This window comes from Sturnira hondurensis, unplaced genomic scaffold, assembly GCF_014824575.4.
Source record: "Sturnira hondurensis isolate 20B ecotype Veracruz unplaced genomic scaffold, ASM1482457v3 Scaffold0008992, whole genome shotgun sequence".
Taxonomy (NCBI): domain Eukaryota; kingdom Metazoa; phylum Chordata; class Mammalia; order Chiroptera; family Phyllostomidae; genus Sturnira; species Sturnira hondurensis.
The window spans coordinates 611688-626346 of record NW_028081623.1 but is presented as its reverse complement, the minus strand read 5'-3'; the positions used below and the strand labels follow the sequence as shown (position 1 = coordinate 626346).

Sequence of the window (14659 nt, the reverse complement as noted above, 5' to 3'; positions counted from 1 at the left end):
TGATGGAAAGGAAACTGGGACTCAAATCAATGGAATGGACCAGAAGGAAGAATAAAACATCCAACTAGAAAGGAATGAAGAAATGAGAATTCAAAAAAATGAGGAGAGGCTTAGGAACCTCCAGGACATCTTTAAATGTTCCAACATCCAAATTATAGGGGTACCAGAAGGGGAAGAGGAACAGCCATGAGTGGAAAATGTATTTGAACAAATAATAAAGGAGAACTTCCCCAGTCTGGCAAAGGAAATAGACTTCCAGGAAATCCAGGAAGCTCAGAGAGTCCCAAAGAAGTTGGACCCAAGAAGGAACACACCAAGGCACATCATCATTATATTAGCCAAGATTAAAATGAAGGAGAGAATTCTAGAAGCAGCAAGAGGTAAGGGGACAGTCACCTACAAAGGAGTTCCCATCAGACTGTCAGCGGATTTTTCAAGAGACCTTACAGGCAAGAAGGAGCTGGAAAGAAGTATTCCAAGTCATGAAATCCAAAGACCTACATCCAAGATTGCTCTATCCAGCAAAGCTTTCATTTAGAATGGAAGGGCAGATAAAGTGCTTCTCAGATAAGGTCAAATTCAAGGAGTTCATCATCGCCAAGCCCTTATTATATGAAATGTTAAAGAGACTTATCTAAGAAAAAGAAGATAAAAAATATGAACAGTGAAAGGACAGCAAGCTCACAGTTATTAACAACCACACCTAAAACAAAAGCAAACTAAGCAGACAGCTAGATCAGGAGCAGAACCATAGAAATGGAGATCACACGGAGGGTTAGCAACAGGGGAGTGGGAGGAGAAGAGGGGAGAAGGTATAGAGAATAAATAGCAACGACGGTAGGTAGAAAATAGACATAGAGGGTAGGGCAGGAATACTATGGGAAATGCAGAATCTAAAGAACTCATGAACATGGACACATGGCCATGAACGAAAGGGGGGAATGGTGGGGGAGGGGTGTGCAGGGTAGAGGGGAGTGAAGGGAGGGAATCGGACAACTGTAACAGCATAATGAATAAAATACATTTTTAAAAAAATGAGGCTCCATATCTTACTAGTATGTGACCATGGGTATGTTATTACACCGTCTCTTTGCCTCAATTTCTCCAGGACCCCCATGTTGCACAAGCAGGGGAGCACTACTTGCACTGAATCCTGGTTTCCTTGTCTGGAAAACAGAGGTAATTTTCAGGATTTCATTCTAAGAGTTGCACAGATTTACTGAGTGAAATCAGTCAGGTACTTGGTGCCTGGCAAACATTAACAAATTAGCTATTATTACAACTACTGCTAAACTATAACTTGCATTTCTAATGCAAACATCAATAAGGTCCCCTTTTATCAATAGCCACTAGAGCTCTACTGGTGCCATACATAAGATTTCCAAGAATCAGGGGAGAAGTGGGGCTGAAAATATGGCCAAGGCTCATCAAGCCACCTTTCTGTTTCTCTGGTTGGTTGAAGAGTTATCTTAAATGCACCTATATAAACATGCTTTAGGATCAACCATATACTTTCATTATCAACAGATATAATGTATTATATACTAAAGCAAATGTTTAGAATTGAAAAGAAAGTTATAAATCACAAATTGTACTTATTTTACAGAGCAGGGATTAGGCCATTCTGAGAGGCTGACAACTTGCCTGTGTTCACTGAGTTCATGATGGCATCAGAACCATGGGAATGAGAACCCCTGGACTTCTGACTCTCCCTCCATTGCCTTTTCTACTCCCCCCACAGCTTTCTCTTTACACTCTGGCTGCTAAAATGTAACTCAATCCACTTCATTTAAATATTCATTTATCATTCAATTTATAGCTCTGTAATGGAAGAAATTCACTGGGAAAAAGAATACAATTTTCTTTCTCATTCTGATTCTGCTTTGTCACAGAGACAGCAGAACACACAAGCATGTGTACACACACGCACAAACCCCAAAATACTGTCTTTGAAGGTAAGAAATACCAAATTTAACTACGTTTTTAGAAATGATATGGGCTAGAAAGGTGAGGACACCTGAAATTAATTTTGTTTTTGTTTAACCTTAAACTTGTCAATTGTTTCTTTCCTTGAACAGCTTTATCTTGATACCCAGTTACACTCACTGGAAACGTAGTAACAGCTACTCAGTGGCTCCACTGGAAGTTATAACCACACAACTAAGATGTTTTGAATGAAAGCCTATCCATATGCCAGATAAACTTTAGGGACTCTTATCATCTCTTCTTTTACAGAAACACTCTCTTCTGGTGTAGTTTGATTAAGGGCCAGAAAGCTAACTTCCTTAAATGTGACAAAAGTTTCAGTTTCCTAATTACCACTGTAAATAAGAAATTTTTCTTTTAAATACAAAAATCAATTTTCTCAACTGTATGATGAATTGTAATTTAATGGTTTTTCTCTTACTTCACTTCAAACAGAAACCTATACATTTGTTTAAGCAATAATAAATTTCTTCCTGATTTTGTCAGAATAAATAAAAAATCAAATGTGTCAGAGATACTACTAAAAATATTTAACCCATCAAATATGTGGCCTGTGCATTGAAACATAGAAATTTTTCCAATTAATTTTCAAACCTTATAGAACCTCTACTTTATAAAATATCAATCTTTGAAATAATTTGAATGTTTTAACAAAAACTAATTCTTAAGTCCCTATTATCATAATCATCAGTTTTAACAAGTCTTCTAAATGTATTCTGCATCAGTTTTCGTGATTATTAGATGTCAAAAACATGGACATATTTTTGATATAACAGAACATTTAATTACATCAGTTTCCCTTCAACACACAAGTCATCTGATGATGATTATATTGGCCACTTCCACTGGTCAGCAGGAGGCTCTTCCACTAACGGCTCCCATGGTTTCCATCGTATCATTTTTCTGGCCAGACTTAGTTCATTTTCAGCCTGTTAATAAAATTTTTTTAAAAATCCTTTGATTATACTGTGTAATAGATATTTACCATAGTTAATAAGTAAAATATAACTAATTGGAGCTACTAGTTTTATATTAATACCTAATAAGATGTTCTACCACCAAATGTTGAATATTAACTGAATTACCTTAATTGTCACAGCTATGCAATTACCATGAGTAACAAAGATTTTGATTTCTTCTATTTGGTTAAATCTTGCTTTTAAATTGTTTAATTGGTGAGTTCAATCTTAATCATCTATTCACCATTAGATTACAAATTCCTTGAGGATCAAAAGTATGTCTCCTCATTGATGTCAATGGCCTTCAAACTTTATTTTACCATGGCCCACAGTAAAAAAAAACAACAAAAAAAAAACACACACACACATTTTGGTCTGCGAAAAAAAGAAAAAAGGGAAAAAAAACCAAAACATTTTACTAAGGGATCCATAATATACAAATAGAACTCAAACAAAAAAAAATTACCTTTACCACGATGCACTGTTTTCTATTGTATTTTTTAAGTGCTAGTCACAAGCCACCTGTCTGATTTCATGTCCATAATCATCTGAGACCCCTTTATTAAACAGTGATCTATGGAATGTAGGACTACAATAGCTGCAAAAGATAATTTATTGATTCGTTTCCTTAATCAGACTGCTACACATTTATTTTTCCTTTCAAACACAACTGATAACACATTTAACAAATATATTTTAGGTTATCTTATCATTTCACATTTTTCCTTGAACAAAGAGACACAACTCTGGCCAACTTAGAAGAATGCTGTTGAGCACTTGTCAGGATATCAGAAAAGGAATTCATACACAGAGTAAGTGCTTAGATTTCATCCAAAGCTGTAATTCTAAAGGTAAAAGACAACATCCCATTTATGCCAGTGGTTCAAAATAGCCAATCTATGTTTAGCAGCAACAATCTAAAATGTGCATCAACAAGCTGAAGGGTAGACTGAAGGAAATCTGGAGGCAAGGTATTTACTAAGGCTGATGAGAAAACAGTAGCAATACTAAATAAAAATATCCCTGAGGATGACCATTTGCCAGCCTTCTGGTCTGGGTCTCTTGAACACTCATGCTTTTTCTATGCCCAAAGCATTGTACCGTGTGGGGAGGGTTCTAGTCCTGAAAATCAATGAAGCCAGCCCTATTTCAGGGAGCTGGACCCTACTGCATGTGGCCCTTGTAATAGGGGCCCACTCCCTCCCTCATCTCTAGCTTCTAACACACTATCCTTTCCTCATTCCTCTCTTACTTTCCCTCTAGAAATGGACCATCCATCATGGTAGCCACTGCCTAAATATGACTATTGAGTGATCACTTGAAATGTACCTAGCTCAAATTCAGATATGCTATAAGTATAAAACACACACCAAATTTTAAGGATTTAGTGTAAAAAAGAATGTAAAATATCTCAATTTTATACTGATTATGTTCCAATAATTTAGATACATTGGGTTATATAAAACATTACTGCACATTCTGCCCTTATCTTGCCCATAAAAATGTGCAGAACTGCATGGCTGCCTTAAAAATGCTTAATGAACCCTGAGTCTACAATTTGTAATAAATTACTAGCTAAAGTATAATCAAAGTGAAACCAGGTAGAAATGAAAGAGGAGTAAGAAGAGGACAATAATAAGAAGTTTGCAATAAGTTCCCATAGCACTGCATCCAGTACCATAGTCAATATGGCAAATGAATAGCAAGACCAAGAAAACAGGCCTCTGAATGACCGAAACAGTCTACACTCCTCAAAAGCTGTCTGAATGCCCTATTCCTCTTTTAACAGAGCCACCTCTCAATTCTTTTGAACATCACATCTATTGGTGAAATAACTCCCTCATCTACGATAATTTCTAATAGTTCCTTTTATTTGTCCTTTGAAAGTAGGCAAGAAAACAAGAAAAAATGACTACATTTTTGAAAAATACAAAAACATAAAAATCAAATGAAATACAACTAAATATATGTTATACTTGTATAAAAGGAAGACATAGGAGTACACAGAGGGCAAATTATTTGACCAAATAAAAAATTTAAAAACCTCTACATATGGGACAAAATATTTAATTGAAGTCAAAAAGCAAAGAACACACTAAAAAATATGTTTAGGCAATATGGCAAAAGATTAAGATTAGTATTACTTTGATTATTTAAAAAACACTCAGAAATATATAAAACATTAAAACAAATTAATAGAATAAAAATATTAATTTATAAGAACATATTTTATTTATCTTTATTTTTTTAAAGATTTTATTTATTTATTTATCTTTAGAGGGGAAGGAGAGAGGGAGAGAAACATCAATGTATGGTTGCCTTTCATGCGTCCCCTGCTGGGAGTTGGCCTGCAGGGAACCAGCCTGCAACCCAGGCATGTGCCCTGACTAGGAATCAAACCGCAATCCTCTGGTTTGCAGGCCTGTGCTCAATCCACTGAGCTATACCAGCCAGGGCATATAAGAATATATTTTAAAGTGCAACCGTATTCATAATTGGAGAAAACAAATGCACAACTAAAAAAAAGGGGAGCATCATTCCCTGCAATTTAATGAAAAATTGTAGCATTCTTACCAAGCCATTAAAACTTAAAAGTATTACCTAAAAAGACAAAATTATTGAAATAACAGTAATATTGTTATTCATTTGAACTAAGGTAAGGCTAATAAGAACAAACCCCTTATAGTCAAAGAAATATCAAACTCCAAACTTCTAATAGAAGCCTTGTAAATTCAAATTATAATCAATGATATTTAACTTACATACACATTAGGAGTATTTTCTACATGTGATTAGACTATATTTGGTGAGTTGATATAAGAAATTTAGTTTTCCTTTCTTTCTGGAATGTCAGTTTTGTGCCTGTATTCATTGTGTCTCTGAACTTTTGAGGCTAAACATCTAAATATTCAATGTTTTTTTTTACCTGAAGAATCACCTCTTCTATTTGGCCACCCTGAAGCTGGTCTTCTAATTTTTTAACATCTGCTTCCTATAATTTAAGGGAAAAAAAAACAACAGAAAATATTTTTTAAAAGAAACACAATATCTGAATGTTTTAATATCCTATATTTTAAAAACTCACATACAAAAATACACTTGTTATAACAACACATAATTAATTTTTCTTTCATTGTATCCTTACTAATTTTTACCAGGTATTTGGTGGAAACCCATTCAATCTGTCTATTTCATTGCTTTTCTATCTTAATACTAAAAAGTATTAAAAATAGCCCTGACTGGTATGGCTCAGTGGTTTGGGCATCATCCCACAAACCAAATGGTTGCCAGTTCGGTTCCTAGTTGGGGCACATGCTCCAGTTGTAAGCTGGGTCCCACTTGGGGGCACAAGAAAGGCAACCAATCGGTGTTTCTCTCAAACATCAATGTTTCTCTCCCTTTCTCTCCCTCTTTCCCCTCTCTAAAAACAAATGAACAAAATACTTTTAAAAATTTAAACATGTATTTACATGCTTATTAAGAAATATGATGCCTAATTCAGTCTAAAATACAGATTTTAAAATACCACTTTATTTTCTTAATATTACTTATATTTCCTTCTGACACCATTAGCATTAAAAATAATAACTACTCTATGACCCAGAATTCCACTCCTAGGTATAAACTAAACAGAAATGCATAATATGTTAACCAACTGACATGTTCAAGAATGTTCTAAGAAGCACAAATCAGCCTCAAATTACAAACTGTCCAATTGACCACATTTAATAGAATGAACTACAGTATTTGAATATAGTAAAATACTATAAAGCAATGAGAATCAGCAAACTATAACTATAAACAATAGCATAGATGATTCTTTCTAATGTAATATTAAATGAAAGAAACCACATAGAAGACAGTAGATACCGATGGTTCCACTCAAAACCGTCAGAGGTCAGAAGAGCTGTCATCTTTTAGGAGGTAGTAACTCAGAAGGAAACAAGAAGGACTTTGGTGTTCTGGAAATGTCCTCTCTTTTGATTTGCTGTTAATACAAGTGCTATAACTTTGTAAAAATTCATCAAGCTCTATACTTATGATTTCTGTGTGTATTATTCTTCAATAAAAGGCTATTTTAAAAAAAGTAATGCTAATATAGTACCTAGAAGATCCAATGACATATATTTTCCAGTAGACTGAGTTTTTGAAAGCCAAAAACCATGTCCTATATATACATATATATAAATACATGTAAGTAGGGTGGGTTTGGGCCCATAAACAAAATAAAAAAGAGGGAGAAAAAAAAGATATTCTCTACAGGAATTGGCATGCTACTGCCTCAAGGCATCTGCTGGCTGACCCAGCATATCTGCATGGCTTGTTGTTCCTTCACTTCTATCCAAGTCTTCCCATGTATATCATCTCCTTAGGGAGGACTACTTGTATGGTGGTAGACTGAATACTGCCCCACGGGTTGTACCTGAACTAATCCCTGGAACCTGTGAAGGTTACCTTAGATGGCAAAGACTTTGTAGGTATGATTAAGAATCTTGAGATTGGGAGAATTTCCTAGATTATCTGAGTGAACCCTAAATATGATTATAGGTATCCTTATAAACAAAGGCAGAAGTAAACTACCCATAGAAGAGGAGAAAGTAATGTGACCACAGAGGCAGAGTCTGGAGTGATGCAGCCACAAACCAAGGAATGCCAAAAACCACCAGAGCCGGCACAGGCAAGAAATGAATTCTACTCTAGAGACTCCAAAGGGAACACAACCCTGCCAACACCTCGATTTGGGCCTCTGATACTGATTTTAGACTTCTGTCTTCCAGAAATGTAAAAGAATGAATTTCTGTTGTTTTAAGCAACCAAGGTTGTGCTCATTTGTTACAGCAGCCATAGGAAACATACATAACATCCCTTACTACCCTAAAACAAAATCTTCCTCCTTTTTAAATTTTCCTTCACTATATTTATTATTTTCTGACATACTGTACTTCTTTATTCACTTACTTATTTTACTTATTTATTTTTGTCTCCCATCATTAATGAGAAGGCAGGGATTTTGATGTTTGGTTCATTGCCATGTTAGCACTAGCTTTCATGCCTAGAACATGTGGCATACAACCAGCATTCAGTGTTTCTGGAATAAATAAAGAGCTATAAAGGAAGGGGGAAAAAGTAGATGAACATGTTTGAGAAAGATTGTTAAATTCAGAAATCAACTGAGCTATGAAGCCAAAATCAAAAACAAAAGAGGGAAGCTGGTCACTGTTATAAGAGACCCAGGAGGGTGAAGGTTACAAATCTAAAGAATGTTCATAATATTTTCAACTCAAGAAAAGTCAGTGTTAGAAAAACAATTCAAAATTTGCCTTACTGAAGGTAAGTCAATAATGTGACTTTTATTTACCAATGGCATAATCCCATTAAGCTAAACAAGGTACCATGTACTGAATGCTCAATATATGCTTGCAACTGTGTTAAACACTTCACATAAATCACCTCATTTGGTCACAACAATAAATGTTCAAGACGAGTTATAGATAAGGAAATTGAGAAAGAGAAATGGGCGATATGCCAACAGTAATTTAGCAAACAACTATAAGAACTGAGATGAAAACTTTGGACAGGCTACAAACCAGTGCTTTATAACGATGCTATTACTGTTTCCCTAGATTAATCTGAAAAAATATTGTTTCATTTCCATTTTAGGTTTAGTCAATAGATACTTGCAATCATTAATAATATTCACTAAATCTCTCTGTAGCTCTAAAGACGGTTAAAAATCTGTAATAATTTAACCAAAAACAGGAATCAGCAATATAATTATCATGAAGTGTAAGGGATTATTAAAAACTATTTGTTTTTAGCCTTTTGGATAATCAAACATTTCTGAGAGACCTTATAAAAGTGCTAGGTACTATTCTAAATTCTTGGGGTACAAGATGGATGCAATCATCGTTCACTAGCAGCTACCAGGGGAGACATAAATGAAACACAATAAAGTGTGATAGGTACATTACAAGCACGGAAGCTGTCAATCTTTACTTAGGGATGTAAGAAAACACTTCACAGAAAACATAATGGATCTTGAGGACTGAGTAAAAACTGCCAGATACATAGATAAGGGAAGGGCATTCCAGGAAGAGGAGGGGGGAAAATGACACAAAAATTGCATGGAATTCACATAACTGTCATCAGTTCGGTATATTGCTGAGTGTAAGGTACAAAATAGGAAATGGTAAAATTGGGAAGATAACCTAGAGCCAGAACTTGGGGAGCCTCCCATCCATCCTAACGACTTTATCATGTAAGCCAGTGGATCCTAATCCTGGTTGTACATCAAAGTCATGTAGATAAAGATAGTGAGGTGAGTTTTATACCACCAGCCCAGCATAAATCTATAAACTCAGTCTTTGAAAAACACTAGATAGGAAACCACAGTAAAGTTTTTAAGCTGAAAGACACCATGATTTACATACTGAAAAAATAAATCACTCGATTAGCAGTCAATATAGGACACAATGATGTGGAATGGAACCAATCAGTTCAAAGGCAACTGAAATAGCACAGGTCAGAAAAAAGAATTTTAGGACTATTAAGTGAAAGTAATGAAAGTGAACTATTCTTTATTTGACATTGCTGTGAGAGAAGAGAGAAAAAGGGCAAAAGTAAAGAAAAATATAAAAATACAATAGAAACAAGTTACATATACTTCAAGGGTATCTGAGAAGGAAATGCACTTGATCTTATTCTTTTACACCAGTATTTTACAGGCCCTTGCTCACAGAAAGCACTCAGTAAACAGGACTTTGATAAATGAAAGGGAAAAAGGATGAAAAGAAAAGAATGGAAAAAAGGAGAATACGAATAAGAAGAAAGTGTAGAATATGCAAAAAAAAAAAAAGCGCAACTGAATTTTGTTAAAGTTTCACTGGATACCATAAATCCAAGAAAACAAAATTAAGTCAGGTACTTACCGCTTTAACCATATCCAGCCTCTCATTTGTGATCTGTTCTGTGTACCTTCTATATGCTGCATTTTTAGGGATCTGCTCAAGAACATCAAGTATTTTTGTGTACAATATTCTTAGCCTCTGAAAAGATAAATCGTACAAATTTCCATTTTAAAATACCACCAAAGGTTAAATGGAACACTTTAAAAAGTCTTACAGGTTAAAAAAAAAAAAGACAACTGTTCTTTAAAAACATTTAACTTCTGCTGTAATTTCTTCATGTCTACACCATATCTCTTTTACAATTTAGGAAAAATAAACTTTTCCTTATTGTTTCTTTATTTTTTATGTGAAATGTTTTAGCTTAATTGTATAAAATCAATAGGTGCATACACACACACACACACACACACACACACAAACAAACTAACCCTAAAGACCTGTAAGAATTATTTAACTTAAAAAGTGGTCTGCATATTTAGACATTATTTTTATAATTGAATATGATACTCCATAATAGAGGGTATTTTACTATACTAATGTGGGGCCTGTCACAAAGAGCATACAACCTGAATTGTGTTGGGTTTTTTTAAGCTACATTTCTTCTTAATTTTAGCAAAGTGTATGACAAAAAAAAGGCCTCTTAAGAGACCTGAGTGTTAAAATGAGGTTATTAATATATCTCTTTCATAGGGTATTGTATAACTTACAATAGTACCTGGCACTTACTAGGTTTCATTAAATGTTAGCATTGTTATTCCACAGGGGAAGTAGTCACTTCAGCATGTATCAGAGAAGGGGTCACAGAAAAGGCAGCAATGCAAATAGACCTCGGACAACTAAAGATGTTGAAAAAGGTGATTTTACATACAGACTACATATATCGGATTGAATGATAGAAAATACAGAGAACATAAAGTAATCAGTATATAGTTGTTTTACTTGATCTGTGTTGTCCAACGGAGTAGATACCAGCCAACTATGGAAATTGAGCACCTGAAATGTGGCTAGTCAGAACAGAGATGTGGTAGAAGTGTATTTACACACCGAACTTTGAATACTTAGTATGAAAAAAAGTACAAAATATCAAATTTTATATTAACTATATAGTTAAATGATAATACTCTCGGTGTGTTAGGTTAAAATATATTAAATTTACCTTATTCTTACTGAAAAACATGACCCCTAGAAAATAACATTTCTTACATTTATGACTTGTATTTTTATAGGACAGCACATGGATACAATATAGGACACATAGGAAATGCATAGAAGGTAAGGCTGGAGAAAAGGATTTTAAGTGGTTTGGCATGCCAAGTTAATGCATTTGAGCTTTATTCTGTGGGCAATAAAAAGATTTAGGGATAGTTTATGATTAGATCTGGGCTTCCACAAAATAATCTGGCAGTAGTGAGTAAAAAGGATTAAATGAAGGCACAAGCAGAAAGGCCAGTAGTAAGGTTGCTGCAATTCTCTAAACAAGAGCAAGGTACTTAACTGTGGTAATAATAGCAGGGAAAGGAGAGAGAGGTAAGACTGGAGAGGTGTTAGAGAAAAAGATCAACAGGACTCATGACTGGAATGAACATAAAGATTCAAGAGTAAGAGAAATGTCTTCTATGATGTCCAAATTCCCAGCCTGGGGAGTAAAAAGACTATGATAATTCTCAAGGAAAATGGGAATAGACTCGTAGATGGAGAAAAGGATGACAGCTAGTGGTGGGGGAGGCAGGTGAGGGGGTGAGGGATTGAGCGAACAGGACTCATGGATGCCAACAACAGTATGGTGATTTCTAGGGGAGGAGGTATAAGGGGACTAAATGGTAATGGAAAAAATTACAAGGAGGATTAAATTTAGAAAAAAGAAAAGAAAAATAGAATCCACAGTGCATGAAACATTTAGAAATGAAAAACCATGCCTTCGGTTTCTGAATCTAAACTGTAATGAATCTAAAGCCATTATGAACTCATATTGAGTACATGACAAGAGCTCAACATACATTTACTGAGCACACACCATGTACCAGTCAGTGTTCTAGCAGTGAACAGAATAAAAAATTTCTGGCTTCATGAAAACCTACATTTGAAACAGAGACAGGCAAAAAACAAGAGACAGTCTATTGACTAGTGAGATGGAGGGCCATAGTAAGGATTCTTATCTATAGTGAGTATCACAGGAGGGTTTTGAACAGAGGTGTGATATGTCTTAACTTACATTTTAGCAGGTTGATTCTACTGTTGTTGAAAAATGACCAAACTGGGGCAGTGACAAACAGAGAGACCATTAGAAAGCAAATGCAATTATCTTTAGCAGTGGTGATGGTGGCTGAGAACAGATTAGTAGCACAGGTGGTGGTACGTGGTCAAAATACGGAAAACACAGAAGATTTACTGAAATACCAAATGTGGTGTGCGAGAGAAAAAAAAAGAAATTAAAGATGATTTTCAAGGTTTTCCGACCTAAGTGGTTGGAAGAATGGAACTGCCATTCACTGAGATGAGTAAGCCTGAGAGAGGAGCAGGTTTTAAGGAGATCAGGAATCCAATTTTGGACATGTTAAGTTTGAGTTGCCTGCTTGATATACAAGTGAAGATGTCCACTAAGCAATTAAATACACAACACTCTCACAATGGGAGAGGTCAGTGTTTGATATGGAAATCTAAGAGTTATTAGTGTACAGGGTAGTACTTAAAACCACTAAACTAGATCCAGGTACCATGAGAGCAAATGAAAGTAGAGAAAGGGTTAAAAAGCTAAATGTTAGAACACCAAAATTTAGAAGTGGGAATATGAGGAATAACCAAAAAGGGAGAAGGGAAAAAGAACAGGGGTTAAAAACAGGGAGAGTCCTGAAGCACAGTATAAAAAGTGCTTGAGGAAGAAGATGCCACATGTGTCAAATGCTTCTTCTGGGTCAAGTAAGATGAGCAATGTGAGATGACCACTGAATTTAGCAGTATCGAGGGCATGGTGACCTTGAAAAGAAAACAGCACTATGGCCAAGCCTGAGTGGAATGTGTTCAAAGGGAATAAGAGAAATTGGATAGTATGGGCATTTTAACAACGTTAATTCTTTCTATTTATAAAGTTGTATATGCTTCCATTTACTTGCATCTTCTATTTTTCTTCATTGTCTTATAATTTTCTCAGTACAGGTCTTTTACCTCCTTGGTTAAATTTATGATGGCTGCCAGAGGGGAGGGGAGCTGGGGGACTGGGTGAAAAAGGTAAAGGGATTGAGAAGCACAGATGGGTAGTTACAGAATAGTCATAGGAAATACCATAGGTATGGTGCCAGGTGGGTACTGGATAATATATCGCGAGGAACACTTTTGTAAAGCATATTATTTTCTAACCCCTATGCTGCACTCCAGAAATTAATTCGAAATAATACTGTAAACTGTAACTCAATTTTTTTTCAAGTAAAACTAAAAATAATGGAAACGCTTGAGTACAGATAACGCGTTATCTGTAAACGGGAGGAAAACAATGGTGTGGTAATTGGAGGGAGGAAAAGGATCGACGGAGATATTTTTGTTTCGAGGGGTTTGTTTTGCTTTTTGTTTTTTAAAGATGGAAGCACGTCAATACTGAAGGGAAAGACCCACTATTAAGGAAAAGTGATGATAAACGAGGCAAATGCTAGAGCGCTACCTTTGGTAAGGCTAAGTGGAATCTCGGGCACCGAGGCAGAAGAGGTGAGGCAGGGGAGAAGGTGAAAGATTAAGATACAGATTGGGGAGATGCAGTGTTGGGGCACTAACAGAAGTACCAGTGAAGCCACGAGAACTGCCACAGAAAAGGTCAACCAAAAAAGTGGCTGAAGTAAAAGGAAAAAAAAATGTGCACCGGATCAACAAAGTACACTGCCCTTGTCTAGAGCTCACAATTCTGGGCTAGAAAGGTCCGTATTCCTTTGACCTGCCGACCAACACGGTCGCGGGGTCCTATTCTACCTTGGAACCTCTGGAATGAAGAAAGAAAAGAGGTACTTACCTCGTGCGGACTCTCACTTACCGCCAACCCCACAAGGCCGGTAGTCTGTTCAAAAACAAAAACGATCACGCTGTTTACAATTCTGCGTGTCCACCATGCTAAGAAAAAGCAAAACCCCAGGTAACAGTGGCCTGAAACCAGCTCCCGGTCTGTCAATGCCGCTAGTTCGGAGCTTTTTTCTACCGCTGAGGGCAGAGAAGAACGAGCGCCCAAAGCACCGCCAGGCCCGCTGGTTCCAGCCACCACCCGCGGGACGAGGGGCTATCGGGCTGTCTCTACCCACAGTCTAAATTCCAGTGACCTCCAGCAGCCTCACCTTCTTCAGCAAGCCCGCCATGACAGCGCCAAACAGCACAGTACGCGAAGCCCTCTGGGAACCTCGCTCAGACCCGCTCAATCCAGCACCGAGGCCGCCACAACATCACCTTAGAAACAGCTTAGCTCCTCCCCCTCAGGTTCGCGACCGGGCCGGGCCTTTGACCCGCCCAATCCGAAAGGGAAAATTGACGCACGCGCAATGAGTACACCAGCGCCTATCCGGGCACGGAGGGAGAGGGTTGTGTGTTAGGTGTATTCTCTTTCGTTCCTATCCCTTCCGCTGCTGACAGATTGCCCCCAGGTTGACGGGGATACTCCAAGCTGCCAAAATCTTAGACGTAGTCGTTCTAGGAACCTGCACTCTGTTTAAACTTTGGCGACCTCCGTGATGTTCTTTATACAGTGTAGTCGCAGTGCAATGAAAGTGGTCGTGGAGCTGTCGTCTAGGTGAACTCTTTAACTGCAAAGCTTCGTATTCTCGGTATATTGAGCCA

General features: G+C 36.6%; 1 protein-coding gene across 1 annotated transcript; it reads right to left on the bottom strand.

The window, feature by feature from the left end:
* Nucleotides 1-1253: 1253 nt before the first annotated feature.
* On the bottom strand, nucleotides 1254-14268 carry NDUFA5 (NADH:ubiquinone oxidoreductase subunit A5). Its single transcript, XM_037056492.1, has 5 exons — nucleotides 14164-14268; nucleotides 13848-13892; nucleotides 9875-9991; nucleotides 5872-5937; nucleotides 1254-2915 (listed from the first exon to the last, which is right to left on the bottom strand). Exons 1-5 carry the CDS (start codon nucleotides 14182-14184, stop codon nucleotides 2814-2816), a joined length of 351 nt encoding a protein of 116 aa, XP_036912387.1. The 5' UTR covers nucleotides 14185-14268; the 3' UTR covers nucleotides 1254-2813.
* Nucleotides 14269-14659: the final 391 nt, after the last annotated feature.

Coding starts and splice junctions, on each gene's coding strand:
- NDUFA5 (XM_037056492.1), bottom strand. CDS start 14,184: ATGGCGGGCTTGCTGAAGAAG. Junction 13,893..14,163: donor TGGCGGGCTTGCTGAAGAAG/GTGAGGCTGCTG, acceptor GTTTTTGAACAG/ACTACCGGCCTTGTGGGGTT. Junction 5,938..9,874: donor GGCTGGATATGGTTAAAGCG/GTAAGTACCTGA, acceptor CTTAAATTATAG/GAAGCAGATGTTAAAAAATT.